Source organism: Callospermophilus lateralis, chromosome 4 (assembly GCF_048772815.1).
Source record: "Callospermophilus lateralis isolate mCalLat2 chromosome 4, mCalLat2.hap1, whole genome shotgun sequence".
Classification (NCBI taxonomy): domain Eukaryota; kingdom Metazoa; phylum Chordata; class Mammalia; order Rodentia; family Sciuridae; genus Callospermophilus; species Callospermophilus lateralis.
The window spans coordinates 35,673,419-35,694,379 of NC_135308.1; the positions used below are offsets into that span (position 1 = coordinate 35,673,419).

General features: G+C 32.5%; 1 protein-coding gene and 1 pseudogene across 2 annotated transcripts; both read left to right on the forward strand.

Moving 5' to 3' along the window:
- The first annotated feature begins 279 nt into the window (after positions 1 to 279).
- On the forward strand, positions 280 to 15,656 carry Cfap96 (cilia and flagella associated protein 96). 2 transcript variants are annotated; one of them, XM_076852406.1, is made up of 8 exons: positions 280 to 452; positions 2,132 to 2,297; positions 4,354 to 4,573; positions 7,678 to 7,815; positions 7,907 to 7,982; positions 11,770 to 11,949; positions 14,434 to 14,603; positions 15,485 to 15,656. In XM_076852406.1, the coding sequence occupies exons 2-8, from the start codon at positions 2,198 to 2,200 to the stop codon at positions 15,531 to 15,533; spliced, it is 933 nt and encodes a 310-aa protein (XP_076708521.1). In that variant the 5' UTR covers positions 280 to 452; positions 2,132 to 2,197; the 3' UTR covers positions 15,534 to 15,656. The 2 variants fall into 2 exon arrangements, with proteins under 2 accessions (XP_076708521.1, XP_076708522.1); XM_076852407.1 differs by lacking the exon at positions 14,434 to 14,603.
- Positions 5,497 to 5,608, forward strand: LOC143398747 (U2 spliceosomal RNA; annotated as a pseudogene).
- Positions 15,657 to 20,961: the final 5,305 nt, after the last annotated feature.

The following is a 20,961-nucleotide window of genomic DNA, read 5'->3' on the forward strand; positions in this document are numbered from 1 at the left end:
AGGGGGACTACAATTCCCAGCATGCCCGGCAGCGATACGTCACAGAGCGTACCACTTTACATCTCCTCGCCGATGGCTAGAAGGATAGGAAACGGAAGACTTTTTTCGATATATTGGATTGATTGAGTCTTTTGTATCCGATAGCCTCACAAGTCGTCCCTTGTGTTTTTCGATGAGGATTGGAACTCTCCTCGTGTCCTCCCTTAGCCTACTTGGAATAGTTTCTCCCGTACCCCGGGCAACGCAGCACAATAAGCCCCAGCGGTGCGCCGAACGTGCGGAGTCTTTTCGCAGCCTGCGCGCCCGGCGGGAATCCCTAGCGCGCGGGAGGGTGACGCGGAGCCTAGTTGCTCCTGCAGCGCAGTAAATCCGGACCGCAGCTGGGACGATCTGATCTTGGTTGTCGGATCAGGTGCCCTTCGGAGAGGCGACTTGTTCCTCGCAGACACCAGGTGTTGTCCCCTAGATATCTGTCTACTCCAAGCCTTCTTATTCCTAATGGGAAATAATTTAGTCATCGCCTCAGCCATAGGTTTTCTGCTTCTTCTTCATCCCCCTGTGCACTTTGTCCATGCCTTTTGAAGAGAATTCGCCGCATTCCACTTGCCCTATACTTATTTTCTTCCTTAGCAGATTGTCCAAATAGGGAAGCTTGCTTAGTCATTGAAACAGCTTGCTCTAAATTAAAGGTAAAAGATTCTTACCTTGGATTATAAACCAAGAAGCATAAACCAAAGTCCCCCCCCACACACACACACACTAATTTTTGCCCAGTGCCTACTTCCTAATAGATGCTTAAATACATAAAGATGTAGGGGCTGGGAATGTAGCTCATGGGATACACTTGTCTGGCATTCACAAAAGCCCTAAATTCTCTCCCCAATACTATTCCTGGAAAAAGACTTTCCGTAGAAAAATTGGGAATGTAGCTCAGTGGTAGAATGCTTGCTTAACATGTGAAAGGCCCTGGGTTTAATCCCTAGCACCAAGAAACATGAATAAACAAATAGCTCAAAAACATTGGAGTAATGTTTTAATCAGCTTTGCTTCGCTGTGACAATACCTGACAAAAACAACTTAGAGGAGGAAATGTTTATTAGAGAACAAGATTATTTGGGACTTGTTTGGAAGCTGCTCAGTTATATAGTGGAGTCAGGAAGCATAGAGGGGGAAAGATGCCACAAGGAAGATGAACCCTTTCATGGCACACACCCAGTGACCCATCTCCTCCAGCTATGGCCCCACTCTACATTCACCACCCAGTACATTCCAATTAGGATGAACTAATTAGGTTACAGCCACCACAATCCAATCATTTAACCTCTGAACATTCCTTCATTAACACAGGAGCTTTGGGGGGACACTTCATATCCAAGCCATAACAGATGAATGGAAGCAAGTATTCTTTAGCTCTTTAGTTTTTCTTTTGAGTTAATACTTCATTTTTAATGTGACATTTCTCCTTTGTTTAAAGTGATTATTTTAAAACGTTGCAGTCTGCCTTTTAACAAATCTTCAGAATTCACTGTGAATTTTTTTGTTTGTGTTTTCGTCTTGCCTTAAACAATTGTCCTGTCCCTCATTCTCTTTAGGAACTAATTTTATGAGTAGCACATTTCATATACTAATTTGAACTTGAAAAAAACCCAAGGTCAGCAGGTCAGTGTGCATTCTGAAAAGCTGTTAAAATTTTCAATATGGGGAACATTTTATGTAAATTATCAAATGTGTAGTCTGGGATCATACCACTCTGAGTGTGCCTGATCTCATTTAAACTACAAAATGTTTACCTTATATAATTATGATTTTGAATCTACATTGAACTTCTCAAATGAAGGAGATTGTTTATACATATTGATAGTATACTTTATGATAATAATTTTATCATTTCCAACAGAGAAATGGCAGATGATATCACACACATTCCTTTGGAATTATGGGCACTTTACATGAAGAGTCAAGAGACAATTTTGAATCTCAGTGTTCTAGTATTCTACAGAGTAGATTTCTCTCTACTTAGTTTGGGATTGTTGTTTTATAGTGTACATTAAAACTCTTACACTGAAAATAATGTGGATTGAAATTTAATAATTGCTTTTTGGCTACTCTCCCCCTTTTCTCAATGTAAAAGTAAGCTTTTGCTATAAACGAAGCAACAAGAAAGAAACTTTTGAAGTTACCACCATAAGAAGCAACCATGCCTATAGAAGGAGGAAAAACGGATATGGAGAGGATTGGCCTCTTCAGTGAGATGGAATATATTACTGTTGGTGATAAATATGTGTCACCATTTAATCGTAAGTGTATTGGGTACTCTTTATGGGCAAATTAGTGATCATTACCTAAATTTTTAAATTAAACATTTAATTTAACTTAAAAATGATATTTTAATGATCTATATTTTAAAATATTGAGCTCTAAAGTTGACTAACTTGTGACATTGCAATAGTTACGAGAGAACTTAATTTATAAGAATGGGAAGTTCAATTTGTTGGGCTACCTTGTCCTTGTTTATTGTCCTCATAGGTGATTTTACTTCTTTCTAAGTGTGCATCTAAGAAGGCTATCCATTAACACTTTCCTGGAAAGTGAAATGCTGTATGAATAGCTGAGGGGATTTTTAGAAAAATCATAATAGAAAGACTTAAAATAAATATACACTTTTAATATCTCATTTAAACATTTGGATGTTCAGTGACTTCTGTGTGACAAAAAAGAATGCACAGATATGTAGCCATCTCAACAATAATTGTTAAATAAAAAAACAAGATTGGGAACAGTGTATTTATTATGTTAAATATTAAAATGAGACTATTCACTCAAACATGACTAGACATTCTCTGGAAGACAAAATTAATATCACTGCCTGTTCCGTTGGAGAGGAACTTCATGGACAAGTACAGGAAGAAATTTATTTTGAGGCTGTTTATTCTATCAAATTTGAAACTATTTGAAAATGTTACCTTTTCAAAATTTAAGTTAAAAAATCAGTGATGAAAATTTATATTTCAATAAAATATACATTTTATTTATATTTATATTTCACTTGAAATAAGGGTTGTATGCACTTCAACAAGTTCTTCATATTTTGGAAAGACTTCCTAAATTAAGCCCTCTTACGACCAAATTATTAAAGATCTAAATATTTACAAGTGCAGCCTTCAAAAAATTTGTGCTAGTATTTCAATTGTAGAAATGCTACAATTTTTTAATTGACTCATAGTAATTATACATAATGTCAAGATTCATTCTGACATAATTGTAAATGGGTGGACTATAAATTGCTTCAATTCAGTCCCAGTACTTACACTTTCCCTCCCCTCCTCCATCCCTCTCCCCTTGTTCCCTTTCTTCTACTTTACTCATCTATTTATGTTTTTAAAAATATTAATGTTTTGTGGATATAGATAGTGGTGAAATTCACTGTAGTTTTCATATATTTACATTAAAAAGTTAGGTCATATTCATTCCATTGTTTTTCCCTTATTCTCTCCCTACTCCTCATTCCCTTTCTTCATCTCCCCTGATATTTTATTTTGATGAAATTCTTCCCATTTCTTTTCTCTTTCTCTCTCTCCCCCTCCCTTCCTCCTCCTTTTACCCTTATTTTAGAATAGCTTCTTCATATCAGAGAAAACATTTGACCTTTGACTTTCTGTGTCTGGCTTATTTCACTTGCATTATAGTCTCCAGTTCCATTCATTTACCAGCAAATGAGGTAAATTCATTCTTTTTCATATCTGAGTAATACTCTGTTCATCTGTTGAAGGGCTCCTAGGTTGGTTCCATAGTCTAGCTATTATGAATTGTGCTGCTATAAACATTGATGTGAAATGCCACAAAAAAATCTGTTCAGTAGGTAGACATTTGAGTTGTTTCTTATTTTTAATTATTAAGAATGAAACTACTGTGAACATTTTTGTTCATATTTTTTAGAGGACATTAGCTCTCATTGTCTTGAGCATATACCCAGGAGGGGAATTGTTCAATATGAGTAAGTACCAGCCTTCTCTTCAACCTCCACACATGTTCTTATTGACATTACATACAAGCACACAGTTTCCTAGTATGTAGCCAGAGGAACATTGGGTAAAATAACTATTAAGTCTCTTCCAGTTCCAGAATTCACAGTGTATCACAAGGATCATGTTCAACATTTTAATGGAATCCTCTCAGGTCTTAATGTCAATATAGCCATTAACACAGAGCTTTCAGTTAATATTTTAAACAACATTTATTTTAGAGCTCAAACCCAGAATTGGCACAAATCACATTTGGAAGCTTTTCTGTTTTCTCCCTGTCCTTAATTACAAGTCAGCTCAAATTTGTACTATGGCTAATTTATTTTTAAAGGACCCTTTAATGAGGCTGCAAGCAAAAATAGACAGATTCTACCTGGGGGAACCAAAGAAATGTCAAATCTCCAGGCAGGTTATTTTGATCCCCAATTTGCAAGGATTTTTGAAGGCGAAGGCTATGTAAATCTAAATCAAGTGAGAAGACGGCATATGATGGAAGAAGCCAAAAAAAATCTTGCCAAAGCCTTTCTCCCGAGTAGTGGAGATAAAAAGCCGTAAGTGTTTTGGGAGGTGGGGGAGGGGGGAATTTTAAATAGATCTCTTGCATCTTTATCTCTTTCATCTAAAGAATGTTTATTTTCTATAGGACTTACTTATGGAAATTAATTTTTTAAAAATATTTATTCTTAAGCTTTAGGTAGACACAATATCTTTATTTTAAATTTAGGTGGTGCTGAGGATCGAATCCAGTTTGCATGCTAGGTGAGCATTCTACCACTGATCCATAACCCCAGCCCAGGAAGATTAATTTTTTAAGTAGGATTTTTTGGATGGTTTGTTTTAGGTGGAAACAACTATATTGGAAGATTTAGATAGATAATTTAAAATATAATCTCATTATCATAGTAATTTTTTTATTATGTCACTGTTCTCTATGTATTTAGACAATAAAAGCCATTAAATAATGAAAATAATTTGTTCAAAAACCTTGCAAAAGTCAGGTGGGATAAGAATTGCCTTGACTTGTTCTATTTTTTTTACTATTTTTTCTGTTGTTAAAAAACTTTTAAAAAGTATAAATATGTGCATGGGAGAAATGCTCTTTTAAAAAAAAGTAATTTATCAAAGATATATTATTTATGGGACTGGGATTGTGGCTCAGCGGTAGAGCTCGCCTAGCACGGGCGGGACCCGGGTTGGATTCTCAGCACCACATAAAAATAAAGGCATTGTGTTGTGTCCATCTACCAAAAAAAAAAAAAAAAAAAAAAAAAAAAAAAAAAATTCTCTCTCTTTCTCTCTTTAAAAAAAAAGATATATTATTTTTAAATTGCTGTGAAGATACATTCATGGAGATTAATAAAATTTTAATTTTGAATAGTTGTCAATGTGAAAGCATATTTTTTTTTCTTACCATGAAATCATTACCTTACTAAGTAAGACCATGTATGTTATATTGTGTAATATAGCTAAAATTATCGCTTCTCGGCCTTTTGGCTAAGATCAAGTGTAGTATCTGTTCTTATCAGTTTAATATAGCTAAAATTTTAAATATGGTTTTCATCCACACTCAGTTACTTCGACTCTCTCAATTCAAAATAGATGGTAGGTAGGAATTGATAAAACTTAACTTTGTGCTTCATTGCTGTATTTTCTTTTTTCCTTTTACCGATGCATTATAATTATACATTACGGTGGAATTTGTTATATTCATATGTGCACAGTATAATTTGATCCGTTTCATTCCGCAGTATCTCCCCTTTCCCTCTCCTCCCTCCCCATCCTCTTCTTCTATTCTCTGTTCTCCCTTTTATTTGTTTTTTAATTTGCTAATTTTTCTTGAGAACAGTAATCTTGTCTTCTCAGACAAAATTATTGTCTTTATTAAGAGTGGGAGATTTCTTCTTTGCTGTATTAAGTTTCTTCTTTTTTAACCTTTTCTCCTTTTTACACTTAGACTTGAATATTATTACTGTTTAAAATTACCACTGTTTTGTAGACTTATTCATTTCTCCTTAGATATAAATCTTAAAAAGTGTTATTTTTCTTTGTAAATACTTCATTCCTTTTTCATGTAATATATATTTTATTTTTTAAAATAAGTTTTTCCTGATTTTCAGTCTTTTTTCCCACTTGTGATTGACATGAACCCAGGTGGTAATAATTGAGAATTGCTACCTTGATACATTAGTTCATAACATGCTTATATTGATTTGCCAGCCAAGAAATAACAATTATATGATAATAGACTAGCTTCCTTTATTTTAAAGCTTATAAATATGTGAAAAAAATCTCTAATTTAGTGATTACAAGAAATGCAAAAATTATTTATTTACTTTTATTTGGTGCTGAGGATCGAACCCAGTGCCTCACATGTTCAAGGCATGCGCTCTACCACTAAGCCACAACCCCAGTCCTACAAAAAGTATTTCTAAAAAGAGAAATTGGTAGCATAAGAAGCCCTCATATAGGATTTATTCAAAACCAAATTATGGAACCATAGGGGCATATTTTTTATCTTCATGATTATTTTATTAATCTCTTTGCTGGACTTTAAAAATATTTTATTTTTGATTAGCATGTGTTAATTATACATATTAATTTGGTTCAGCATGATATTGTAACACATGTATACATCATGTATGAATCAAATCCAGCTTCCCTCTATCCACTCTCCTCCTGATCATAGGCATTTAATAAATTCTGAATGTAGTGACTTACATTGTTGGCATTACATCACATTCTAGTTAAATTATGCTTTTCCATAATTGTCCTATTCTCTGCAATATCACTGCTCTACTTCCTTATTGTATTTTAGAATGTCATGACATATGTTCATAAGGAAGGATTAATGAAAATAAGTAATCTCTCTTAATTGGAACCTTTATTTGTAGGCTGGAGATCATGAGTAATCAATGTTTATGTTTTTCTGATTTTTGAAATTTAAACATGAATGCATAGTGTCATCTTCTTATAACAATGTTCCATTTTCTAATGATTACAACTTGTTTGTTTCAATGATAACTGATTAGCAGTAGTTATCCTTTTGATTGTGCAAAATTTAAAGAGAACATTTGTGAAAATAATAAAGGTCTGAGCAATAAATAGTTGGATTAGATATTGTGTGCCTAGAAAAATCTAACATTAAAATTTAAGAAAAGATTGGTTAATTTTTTTCCTACAGTAATAAGTGTAAACCAAAAATTTTAAAAAATTAACACCAAAATTCCATAAGACTCACTTTACTATCAGCAGTGAAACATAGTTTCAAATATGTAGTTTTGAAAGGGTATGTTTTAAGGAGTGGATGATCAAAAGACATTCACCATTTGTTAGCTAACTTTCGTTAAGGTGCCTAGAGATTTGTGTAATTTCTGAATGGATGGGGATTTTTCTAATTTACTAAAGATTGTGAAATTGTATTTACATGGAACATTTGAAATAAATATAAAAATGTTAAAAACATATCTTGGAATTTATAACCTTGAAAATGAGGAAAATCAAGTTAAATACTAAAAAACTTGATTTTTTTTCTTACTAGAGTTACTCAAGCACCTATTTTTCTCCTTTTTCAATCTTTAAAAAATTATATGAAAATACATGTAACATTAAGTTAGCCATTTTAACCTCTTCCTTTTAAAAAATAACTGTATTTAAGATGTGGACTGGGAAGCTACTATGGAACAATAGGTGGTCCAGTCCCATCCTTCAGTGCACAGGCAAAACCCAAGGAACAATATATGCCACCTGGAAAGAATTTATACACAAACCCAGGAAAGAAAGGAACTGGATATGGGTAAGATATTTTTAATGTTTTCACATCATGTTTTAAAATTTAATAAACTTTTTGAACCCTGAAGTCACCATTACTTATTTCCCTTCCTTAGCTATGCAAATATTACCATAGGTAAACAGTTTTCACACTCTTCTGATTTATATGATGCAGCAAGACAAAATTTTAAGGTAAAATAATCTGTTTTTAATTTTTCAATCCTTCTTTTATTTGGTTGACTTTGAGAATTTACTTGTTATAATTAAGTTTTGTTCTGTTCTATTTGTATAATTGGGACAATAGCAGACATGTTTATCGATTATAATAATCTTACCTTTTTGATATGAGATTTCCACATCTTCCTGTAGATAGATCCTCCCAGCTCTTGCCAGAATGAATTTTATTTCCTGCTGTAATGGATCATGTCTGTCTTATATTTCTGTCTCAGCTAGCTGGGAGACATGTTGACTTGGCCTGATCAATTATGTTCTGCTTTAAGGGAAGAGTCATATCCTATCTCTTAGCCATATTCCCATCCCACACTAATATCTTGTGTGTGAGAAAGTAATGGTAATTCTTTTGGGGTGAGTGTATAGGAAGGAGGAGTGATGTGGTGATGGGAGAAAGGGGAGAGTAGAGAATGGATGAGTAGCTATAATAGGAGAGAGTGAAAGGATCTGAGAAAACTGCATACTGAATTAAATGGCAGAAGTAAAAACTAAAACATCCTGGCATAATATCTTTTACATTTACTTTACACAATATTTTACATATAACAAAACATATTTAGTTATGTGGGGAGCATTTACATATGCTTAAATCTTAACTCTTATAAATTTTAGAATAAGATCAACATAATTTTTTTTTGGTACTAGGGATTAACCCATGGGCAATTTTCCATTGAGCTACATCCCTAACTCTTTAAAAAATTTTAAGAATCTTTAGACAGGGTGTCACTAAGTTGTTTAGGGCTTTGCCAAGTTGCTAAGACTGACCTTGAACTTGCTTGTCTCCACCATTCAACCACTAAGGATTATAGGCATGCACCACCTTGCTTAGCATAATTTAAAAGTATCAGGGTAATTTAAAGAAAGCTGGTAGTAGTGAAAAGTCAAGTTAGTTTGTACTTAAAACAGATATGGCCATCCCTTTATTAGTTTTTTTTTTTTCAGCATGCAGTCTTCAATAATTTTGCTGTGCTGATTTTAATTGGTGATTGAAAATTAGAATAGTGGCCAATTTTGCAAAGGGGCATGTCCAAATCCAGGAAAAGTTTTTAATTAAGTTGGATAGAACATTTTGTCATTTGAAAATAAGCAGCTCTGTTTGTGTAATGGATTATGCAGTTTATATAAAATTGTATGTAAGCTACTTTTCATCTGTAGAAATAATAATGCATACATACTACCTAATACTTACAATGTAATTTTATCAGAGGCTTAGTAAGTTGTCTTTCATCCTAAGCTTTTCATTTTCAGAATTTATTATACATTTCCGATATTTTGTGTACCTGGATTTCCTAAAGTAATTTCTGAAGGTAATTGGAAGAATGTATTTGCTTTTTCTTTTAGTATTTTAAGAGATTACTCCATTGTGTTTTTGCTTGAATTATTTATGATGAGAAATCTGCTGTAAGGCTCATGTATGTTCATTTGTATATACTATGTCTTTTCTGTGGCTACTTAAAAAAAATCACTCACATAAGCAATTTGATTATCATGTGCCTTGGGGTTTTCTTTCACACTTCTTGTGTTTGGGGCTTATTAAATTTTTGGATAGTTACTTTAAAAATCAGATTTGAAATATTTTCAGCCAATCTTTCTTCAGCTTTTTTTCCTAATCCCTCTTCTTTTTCCTCTCAGAGATTCCAATTACATGTGTTTTAGGTCTCTTGAAACTGTCCACAAATTACCAATGCCCTATTCACTTTTAAAAAATGTTCTTTGATTTCTTCTCTATAGTTCCCTTTGTTAGTTTCTATTGCTTATATCTTCAAGATAATTAATATATTCTAAATTTCCAGTCTGCTGTTAATGCTATCCAATGTATTTTTTTTTTTTTTTTTTTTTTTTAGAGAGAGAGAGAGAAGAGAAAGAGAGAGAGAGAGAATTTTATTTATTTTTTAGTTTTCGGTGGACACAACATCTTTGTTTGTATGTGGTGCTGAGAATCGAACCCGGGCCGCACGCATGCCAGGCGAGCGTGCTACCACTTGAGCCACATCCCCAGCCCTATCCAATGTATTTTTAAATATCATAATTGTGGTTTTGTGTTGTAGAAGGTTTTTTTTTTAATTCTTTAATTTTTTTTTATTTTAGAAGTTTGATTTGAATGTTTTTAATATCTTACCTGTCTCCATTTAATTTGGGGGGCATATGGAATAGTTATAATTAATTACTATTTTAATGCCCTTCCCTGATAATTCTAATATCTGTGATAGTTCTGAATTTATTTTGAGCAATTGGTTTTTCTTCTCAGGATGGGTCATCTTTTTCCACTTTGCATTACTAGCACTTTTTGATTGGATGTCAAGCATGGGGAATTTTACCTTGTTGAATATTGTATATTTTTGTATTATAAATTTTCTCGAGTTTTGCTCTGGGATGCAGATATATTACTTAAAAACAGTTTGATATTTTCAAGTCTTGCTTTTAAGATTTGTTAGATGGGGACTGGAGCAGTGCTCAATCTAGGGGTAATTATTATCCACTGTTGAGGGCAGGGTCTTTTGATGTACTCTATCCCAGTGCTCTGTGAATTGTAAAGTTTTTTTTTGGAATAACTAGTGGGAAACAGTCCTTTGTGAGAACCACACACTCTTACCTCTAATTCTTCTAGGTGGTCTTTTTCTCGTATGCTTAGCGCAGTACTCAACTGACTATTCTAGGTCAGAAGATGGTAAAACAAATACAATATTCTCATAAAAAGTGATCATACTCTAATAAGTAAAAAGGTGTTCATTAAAACATTGCCTTATAACATCATGCTCAGAATCACTTAGGTTACCTGTTAAAATTGCAGATTAGTGGGGCCATACAACAGACTTATGTAACAGAAATCTTTGAAGGAAGAGCTTGGTAATTTCTAACTTAAATATATGACCAAGTGATTCCCATGAAAGCTAAACTTTCAGAAACACTATTCCAGAGAATATATGGAATAGTTAAATTGTCAGTACTACTGTTGAGATATGGAAGAGAGCAGGGCAGATTATCAAAAACTGGTAGACTGGAGAAAGGAAGAGGACACACAAGAGGAGGAGTGAAAAAATTCTTAAAGAAATATAGTGAGGTTCCTGGTAGTGACGATTAGTCTTCTCTCATATGACAATTTTAGATTTTATTCAAATGTTTTCAGTTTAGATAGTTGACTGATGAAATATCCAGATTTCATATTTGTAAAAAGTGAAAAAAATCAATGTTTACTTCATAGTTGTCTTTTAAAATTTTTATATTACAGCATGATTTGTTTGACACTTTATTAAAAGCTAGCCATTTTTATAACTTAGTATTGTCCCATAGAAAATATTGCAGCATAAGAGGAAAAATAAATCCTCTGATTTGTTTGAATACTAGGTAGCTAAAGATATTGTAACATAAAAATATTATATTCTTTAGTCTTAGAAGTAAAAGCTGACATTTATTGAGGGCCTACAATGTGCCAGCTGCTTTATTTATTTATTTTATTAAAATTTTTCTTTGGTATTGGGAATGAACACAGGGGTGCCTAACCACTGATCTATAGCCCTGATCCTTTAACTTCTGTATTTTGAGAACAGGGTCTCATTAAGTTGCTTAAGACCTGGTTAAGTTGATGAGGCTGACCTTGAACTTGTGATCCTCCTACCTCAGCATAGACCCAGGAGTATACACTAAAGAATCTACATATTTATGTTAAAATTTAAGAGGAGATTTGTCTTCACATTATTTCCAACTTGTATAGTATACGCTATGTAATTTCAAATTCTTTAATTTACAGAAAGAAAATGAAGAGCACCATCGGTTACTGAAGGGGGCACCTTTCAAGTTAAATCTTTACCCAAGGGACTATTTTGACACTAATCCTTATTTTACTGAAAAACCTTTACCTCCAATTAAAAAAGAAGAGAAGAAAGAATCACTTTTAAGTCCTTTTAAGCCCTCTTCTCCTGGTAAAAAAGTAAGTTAAAAGTTTCAGAATGAAAAAAAAAAAGCATTATAAATAGCCTCTTGCTGTAAATTGTTTTATTACTCATCAATACAATAAGCTTTTCTTTCTATGGATGCCAAGAATCATGAAAGCCTAATTTTCCAAAATTATATAAAAACATGGCTAAGGTATGTAATGAAGATCTTGTAATAAAGTAGTTACTAATCATTTCAAATATATTTGGACTTACAGTGAGTTTTCCAAGTAGCTCTCAAGACCTTAGACCTGGGTTTTTTCAAAACCATAAAATTTCCAAGTCATCTTTTTAGTTTTTAAAATGGTGATTAAAATGAACTACCTCCCTACTATAGATATTTATAATCAGTGAGAGTAAAATTTTATAATGCTCTGACAAATTATAAACCTTAGTTTTCCTTTGTCCTTTTTCCTTTTGTGAATTGCCTGTTCATTTTCTTTTTTTTCAAAAAAAATTGTTTTTTAGTTATACATGACAATAAAATGTATTTTTACATATATCCTTCCCATTTTGGGGGTTGTACATGATGTTGCCTGTTCATTTGCCTGTGAACTTTCTGTAAGGGTGTTTGTGCTTTCCATATTGACTCAAGATCTTTTCATACAGGATATATCCTTTTTTCATTTGTGGGGAAAGTAATTTTTCTACTCTATTAGATCTTTTGACTTTGGTTATGTTATTTTGTGCTATTTAGAAATTGAATAAATTGATTAATACTTTCTGGTGAAGTTTTATGTCATTTTTAGAATGGATTTTTTTTTACCATTGATATTAGAATAATGTGCCTTATTTTTTTTCTGCTAGCCTTATCAGATTCAATTTTATCAGATGTATGTTGAATTTTATCAAATGGTGTAATATTACGTCATTTTTTCCTCTTTTTTACTAGTTATAAGGTGAATAATATATATATTATAAATATATTTCTGTAATGAATCTGATTTGGTGATATATTAATCTTTAAACATAGTACTATATTTAATTTGCCGTTATTTTATGAAATGCCAACATTTGTGTGTGTGTGTATGTGTATGTGGTGCTTTGTATCGAACCCAGAGCCTGGTCCATGCTAGGCAATTGCTCAGTCTGCACTGTGTATGTGCGAGTGCCTTGTTTATTTTGGTATAAGTAGATGCTAGCATCTTAAAATACTTGGGGAGATTTCCCTCTTTACATCATGTTCTGTAACAGTTTAAATTTACATCATGTTCTGTAACAGTTTAAATATTACCATCAATTTCCATTCCTCAGAGACTTGAAAGAATTCACAGGGAAAGTACAGAGGTTGCTCTTTGTCAGCTTTCTCAGTTCTTACATTGTATCTGTTTTCTATAGGGTTTCTATCTCTTCTTGGTCAATTCTGATCATTTATACTTTCTTAAAAAATTATTTAAATCAAGTTTTCAAATTTAAAAATTTACTATATTACTATATGAAAAATTTACATTACTATATGAAAAGATCTTAAAAAATTATTTAAGTCAAAATTTCAAATTTCAAATCAAGTTTCAAATTAATACAGAAGTTTACAAAATATTATTTTATATATTTTGATATTCCTCATAGGCATGGATTTATCCTATTTTTAAATTCTTATTCTAATATTGCTTCATATGTTTAGTTCATTCTTTAAAGAACCATTTGGTAGGTTTAGTTACCATATTTATTTTCCTATTTATAATTTATTCATTTAAATTTTTTAAAATTTATTTTCAAGTTAATTTATTTTACTTTCCTTAAGTTTTCTTATTATTATTCAAAATAATCTATGTAATCTCAGTCTGGAAAACTTGCAAAACTATAAGCATGTCTTTCAAATCAATTAAATTTTCATGTGTATTTTGGCTTAATTAAATGGATTAATATAACTAGAATTTTCTTAATGACTATGTAATATATAGGTAAAAATCCTGTCAAATCCATTTAAAAAGTGAAAGCAAATATTTGTCTGTTGTATGGGTAGAAAAGCACTTTGTCTTACTCTAGACTACAAGAAAAGTATAAAGTGGATCACATTTTCCTCTCACCTTCTATTTCTATGTGTTGTTCATTTTTTGAGGGAGCTGTCTACCCCATCACTGCCTGCTGGTTAGCACACACATGTTAATTTCAGACTTTCTATTCCCTTCTCTATCAAAATATATGCTGGGTCTCATTTCCTCAGTAATAGACTCACCCTAACAAGGCAATAGCTTGATGAAACTCTCACTAGCATTAATGCTTGGTAACATCTGAGAATAGTACCTTACTATAATTTTTTTTGTTTTCATGGAGAAATTTTGGAATATAATGTTTTAGCCTTATAGAATTGGTGGTAGCGAGACCTTTTACTGGTATTTGAATTAAACAAAAAGATAACTTCTTTAAATGTAAAACTAACTTCATAGATTACAAAAGTATCTATTAACTTATTCACAACCTAATTTTTTAAAAGTATTTTATAAAATCACATTAAATGGGCTCATTTTTATTTGTAGCCTGGTGGAATGAAAGCAGGAACATTTGAACCTTACCCATCACATTCTACTGATCCTTATGGGCTTAAACCAGGAAAGGAGGTTTTCAAAAAAGATGATAAGGTTTTTCATCCCCCAAGTGGACCAAAAAGCAGACCAATTGAAAGTATAATGAGTTTGAATGTCAAAAGGTAGGAATATCTTATATTTAGCCTAAGAGTCAAAAAAATATTTTCAAATTTTAGACTTCAAAATATTTATGTGTACACTTTTAAAAATTAAAATTTGAGTGACTTTAGAAATCTAAGCACCTTCAATATACCTGTCTTCCCTTGTAAAAAGCACTTTATCTCTAGTTATTTAAAACTACTTGATATTTGTACTTTAACAGTATACACTATCATTGGCTATTTCTTAAAGGGAATTTCTCAGTATTTGTGAGGAAACGTTTTTTCTTTTTCTTTTTTGAGACAGAGTCTCATTAAGTTTCTTAGAGCCTTACTAAACTGCTGAGGCTACGCTTGAATATGTGATCCTCCTGCCTCAGCTTTCTGAGTGGCTGGGATTACTAGCATGTGCCACCATGCCCTGCTAATTGTGAGGAATCCTAATGAGGCTTAATAGTTCTGCCCCTAGCTTTGAAATAACCTTCTCTGCAAACAGGAAATATTCTGGTTGATTAAAAATGCATATATAATACTTATGTACTTATAATACTTATATTTGTCTGTTTAATTGCTTTGACTTTATTGAAATCTTATTTTACATTATTACAAATATCCCACATCTAGTTTTAGCTTCTTTTCCCCTAATTTTAAAATGAATAAACCTTTGGACAATAAGAGTTAAAATTTGTTACATAATTGTTTCTCCTGTTAAATTATGTTTTCTAAATTTATTTGACTTTAATAAAAGATAAGTTTTCTAAGTTTGTGAGACAAATTTTGTTTCTGGATCATTAATATGTCATCAAATATATTAGTGTAAATTTTTAATGTAAAAATTTTATAGAAAATGTGGATATATTATCTGCATCTATAAAATTAAATGTGCCTTTATTTTTCAATTTTAGGGCACTCAATATGAAGAACTACAAGACTGCTTCATTACAGTCCTATTAGCAACTGCAAGACACACAACTTTCTAAATCCTTACTACCAGTAACTTGTCATCAAGAGCTAATTATTTGAAAAAATGCAAAATGCAAAGTGTGTGGAACAGATAGCTCGAGCCTTGAAAAGAAATTTAACCTCCAACTCCAATATTCTTCCTGATTTTAGTACTACTACTTAATAAATAGTTTTTGCTAATAATTTAACATGTGATTTCTGACTTATGTTTTAGATTTGTGTTCCTAAGCAGAGTATAATGCTGAAAAATGTTATAAAATCTTTAAATATAGTCTATTACTTGGAATCTTAAAATTTCACAGTTGAGGTCAGGAACAGAGAAGGCTGGAGGAGTAGATTGTACACCACAAATTCTTAACTTGCTTCTTCTCAGAGTGTTGAAAAACTGTACTGATAGTTATCCAACTGTCATAGCCTACCATTAACACTCTAAACAAAGAAACATATTAGATCCATTTATATTGCACAATTTATATATGTATACATTATAATGAGACATATGTTTCAACTCATGGTGTCATATCTTCTATTTGTAACTTAGGTAGAACATCAGATTACTTAGCCAGTGGCAGCTCCAAGATAAATTGAAGGGGAGAGGGGGAATGCATGGATTTATTCTTATAATTCGTAAGATGGATTTGTTTTTGGTATTCTCTCACATTCCTGTAAAGCTGCCTCTCTTAGAGCATCCAGATCACTCCAATGCTTTAGTTCCCAAGTTCTTTCTTCTCCTTAATCTGCCCTCTCTCTTTTAAAAATGTGCTTTAAATGATTAAATATATTACTGTTATTTATAGTGTGGTCTCTAATAGTTTTCAATTCAATGGGGCAAGAGGTAGTGATGTTTGTATTTTGAAAAGGAAACTTAAAATGTATTAGGGAAGTTATTTTTGACCAATGATGCTTTTTGATTATTTGTTCCCCTACCAGTCTAGGCTCTTCAGAGCTGAAAATCAGACTGGAGAGGTTTTAGGACTCTTTTCCTTTGGGTCCCATTGTTTTCCATCAGAGAGAACTATGTTAAGGTTTTTGAAAGGGTAAAGATAGTATGAAGAATTTTTGCTATTTTAATTTTTTTTAAATTCATGCTTTATAATTAATTAGTGGGCAATGGATGTCATAAAAATATTATCATGGGTATAATTTGATTCAAAGGTGACCTGTGTCTTCCAAATAGAAATGGCTTTATTAGTTTTTCAGCACATAACTGAATCAAATTTATAGTTCTATATTGATAAATATTACTAAATGAGTTTTATATATTCTTTTGAGATTGTAGCTTATATATGTAGACTTTATGAATATTTATGTAATTGCCCATTTTAACTCTATCCTTTGTTAACTGCAATTAATTTTTATTAAAAGTGTGTCTTTTTAAATCAATGCATGGTTTACATAATATATTCATAGATGGGAACACTCATAATCTTATTGAAAAGTATGATTAATAGTATGACAGTGGCAGACTTCATCTAGGGTCTACATCACTGTATTGATTTTCAGAAAAGTGGATGCAGAAACCAGTAACAGGAATCATAAAACATGTAAACAAATTAAGATTTTTAGGAGTCAGGAGAGGAGCACGCATTCAATTAAAGGGATGCAAACAAGGATGCCCATTGTTTTTAGGGATTGAAAGCAAGGGTGCTTAATCACTGAGCCATGTCCCCACCCCTTTTTGTAAATATTTCATTTTTGTGACAGGGTCTCACTAAATTTCTTAGTGCCTTACAAAGTTGCTCAGGCTGGTCCTGAATTTGCAATCCTTCTTCCTCAGAATCACTGGGATTATAGGTATGTGCCAGGAGTGCACCTGGCTGATCTTACAAGTTCTTTTTTTTTTTTTTTAAACTTTGGAAATAAAAAGATACAGCATGAAATAGTTTCCCGTGAAGCAGCTTTATTGTTCAGAACTCAGGCATGAGCAGGTAAGAGTCACTGGCATCCTATCTCTTGAAGACTTCGACATCAAGGTATCTGCTTTCCCAAAAGAAGCCTATGTGACTTGAATATTCTGTGTCCACCAACAGTGAAAAAGGGAAGAAAAATCTTGCTTAGACAGCCATTAATTTCTGCTACATATCATCTAATTGTATTTGTTCAAGGCTCAGAATCTAAACAAAGATTGTGGATGTTAATTTGATCATGGAAGAAAAACTTAATTCAAAAGAAAAACTTAATTCAAAAGAAAAGGAACTAGAGAAAAAGTTAAGCAGTGACAACCCATTTCTGGAAATCTTATCCTGTTTCTTTGGAGACTTTAGAGACTTCTTTAGAGTCTTTAGAGACTTTTTTGTTCTTTTTATATTAAAGTGTATGCAGCATACATTAAGAATAATAAACCAGGTTCAACCTATTACTAGCTATGTATATTGAAGCAAATTACTTAACCTCTGGAGACTCTTTGCTCATAATCTTCCTAGAAGAATTATCACAAAGACCAAATTAAAAATATTTCCCTGGCTATACAACACACACACACACACACATACATTTTTTAAAAGACTAATCATTATTATCCATTTTCGGGAGCTGGGACTGAATCTTTGCTTTTAACTATGTAACCCTGGACATTGAGATTCCTCTCTTGGGAATCCTTTGGCAAGGAGGCAAATGCCCATTTGTAAATAACTCCTGTTGATAAAATTCCATGTTTGTCATGGAATTTACTAGTTCAAAAGCCTTGAATTCTAATCCTGGCAGCCCAGAAGTAGCTGAGTGCAAACTGATAAACTCCCAATTAAACTGTTTTGCTCACAACATCTTCCTGTTCACCTCAAGAAGCATTTTCACAGTGAATCCCTTTGATTTTAAGACCTATAAAATGCTCTTGTTTCTTAGATCCCTTTAGGATTCTCTCACCAACTGGCCCACTACATCTATTTTTTGTGTCTTTGCCTTTTTTCTCTTTATTTCTATTTTTTTATTCTCACTATATTTTCAATCTGCTCATGGCTCATGTTTCAGAGCACTGTTCACTGGCCGTGCAGGTAGGTCGCAGGGAGAATCCATCCATCAAGTAGTTTGTTGTAAATAAGTTGTATTTGCTAATTTGAATTTTATTAGTTATAACTGATTTAAAAAATATTAATTCATTTAAAATACAAAAATTCTTATAAAATGTTTATTATGTGACAAGTACTATCCTGTTGGGAGCTGCTCTGGAAATACATGCCCTTAAGTCCTTAAGTCCTGCAATAACTTGGGCTTTATCTCCACTGAGATAAAGAGGCATGGCTCCAGAAGTAGGTGTCACCCAGTGGGTTGAGTTGCACTCACCTGTTCCTTTGTAATCCTACCCTTTGCCTCATTTGAATGGCTTATCCCCAATAAAACCAGGTTCCAGTTGTGCTCTTTCTTTTTCTTGCCTACCTTGCCTCCTTTGTGGGAGCTGGGTCAGAGGAGCCATCCCAGAACCCAAAGGGAAAGGTATTTCTCTGCCTCTGTGTGCCAGCTCAGTTCACCTGGGGGTGATCCTGACTGGTTTAGCCTTGTGTCATGACATCACCCCATATGATTACATATTGTTTATATTTATTATTTAATCTTAATTTAACAAATTAAGAAATGGAGGGAAACAGATGTCAAGTATATTGTCCAACATAGCACAACCAACAAAAACAAAGCCAGGCATTCTGTCTGCTTTTCATCAATTTATGATTCCATTTTGTACCCTAGTTTACCAGTTCTCCATAGAAAGAATGATAATTCTTAAATGTATGATATTCACTGTGCAGGCTTTATCAGAATTAGAGAATAGTGGAGATTATTTACTTCTGGGAGATCAAGTATAGAGCACAAGTTGACTGGAAAGGTCTTTTGCCAGTTTATGCTGTCCCATATCTTATTAAGGACACTGGTTAGAAACCTATGGGAAATAGCCAGAAACCATAAAAATCTTCACAAAGAAATGTGGGGTCATTACACTTCAGTTAGGAAAAGACCTAAAATGTTGTCTCATTTAAACTTCTTGATGCTTAAAAGTCTTCATAACATTCCTACCAAGTGAATATTCAAGCTTTATTGGATACTCTCTAGCACAGTGGCAGCTTTTTCATTTATTATTTATTTAACAAAAGTTCCAGGCAAGTTTCTGGGCACTGAGATGTAGCAGTAAACACAATAGACAAAAGGCAGGTTAAATAAAAGTAAAAGGGTGTACCTAGCTCTTCACTTATATTTGCTTTGTTCTATTTTGCCAATGTTTTTTAAATGACATACTACTTTGTAATTATAATTCTTACTATTCTTTAATCTTAGTTCTGTGTTTAAAAGGGTATACTGCTCATCATTAGTTCTTTTCTCAGTTATTTGAGTTTACATTTGACTTTCAGGGTTTAGTAGTCAATTTTTGATGGTATATACTGTTTAATTATTAAAAATTTTTCCTTCCAATTCAGCATTACAAAATAAAAAGGATAGAAAAACATATAATGCTATGTAAACATTAACAACAACTAGAAGGATTAGAGTAGTATCAGTCAAAGATTTTGGAACAAGGAGTATCACCAGGGACAAAGAGGGTTATCTCATAATAAAGGGAACAGTTCACCAATAAGATAGAATAGTGCTAAATGTGCATGCACACATCAAGGACTTTAAAACACATGAAACAAAAATTGATAGAATGAGAAAAACCATTTTCCTATTTCTCTATCAGTAATTGAACAAGTAGACAGAAGATCAGTAAAGATGCAGATTTTTTCAACACTGGAACCACCTCTACTGAGTTACATTTATAGAACACTCCATTCAATAATAGCAGAATATACATTCCTTTCAAGTTTACATTAAACATTAACCAGGATAGACCATATTCTGGGCAATAAAATAAGTCTTCACGAATCAAAACAACCAAATTATGTGTAGTATGCTCTGTGATCATACATAATTTCTGCATCAGTAACAGTAAGATATCTGAAAATCTCCAAATATTTGAAATTAAGCAAGTTGCTTCTAAATATTCAGTTAGATCAAACAATAACTAATAAAAGAGGAAATATTTTGAACTAAATGAAAAAACATCAGTGTGGTGCAGCTAAAGTGGTGCTTGAAAGTTATAGCTTTAAATGTACAGAGTAGATAAAGACGAGGGTTTCAAACCACATACCTAATCTTCCACCTTAAGAAACTGAAGAAAGAACAAATTAGTACCAAAATAAGCAGAAGGAATGAAATGGTTAAATGAGGAACAGAAATCAATGGAATAAAAAAATCAACAGAGAAAAAAGTTAATGAAACAAGAAGCTGGTATCCAAAAAAGAGCAATGACATTGATATAGTTCTAGCAAGACTGAAAAAGGAAAAAGGAAAGGAAAAAGAAATTAAAAAAAGGAGAACCCCAAATTATCTGTGTCAGAAATTAAGAGTATATTGTCACAGGTCCTCTGGACATTATAAACATATGGACTATTACTAA

Bases quoted from the DNA above. Each gene is read 5' to 3' on its own strand.
- Cfap96 (XM_076852406.1), top strand. From the start codon at position 2,198: ATGCCTATAGAAGGAGGAAAAACGGATATGGAGAGGATTGGCCTCTTC. The intron at 4,574-7,677 runs GTAAGTGTTTTG...ACTGTATTTAAG, and splicing joins AGTAGTGGAGATAAAAAGCC to ATGTGGACTGGGAAGCTACT. The intron at 14,604-15,484 runs GTAGGAATATCT...TTTCAATTTTAG, and splicing joins ATGAGTTTGAATGTCAAAAG to GGCACTCAATATGAAGAACT.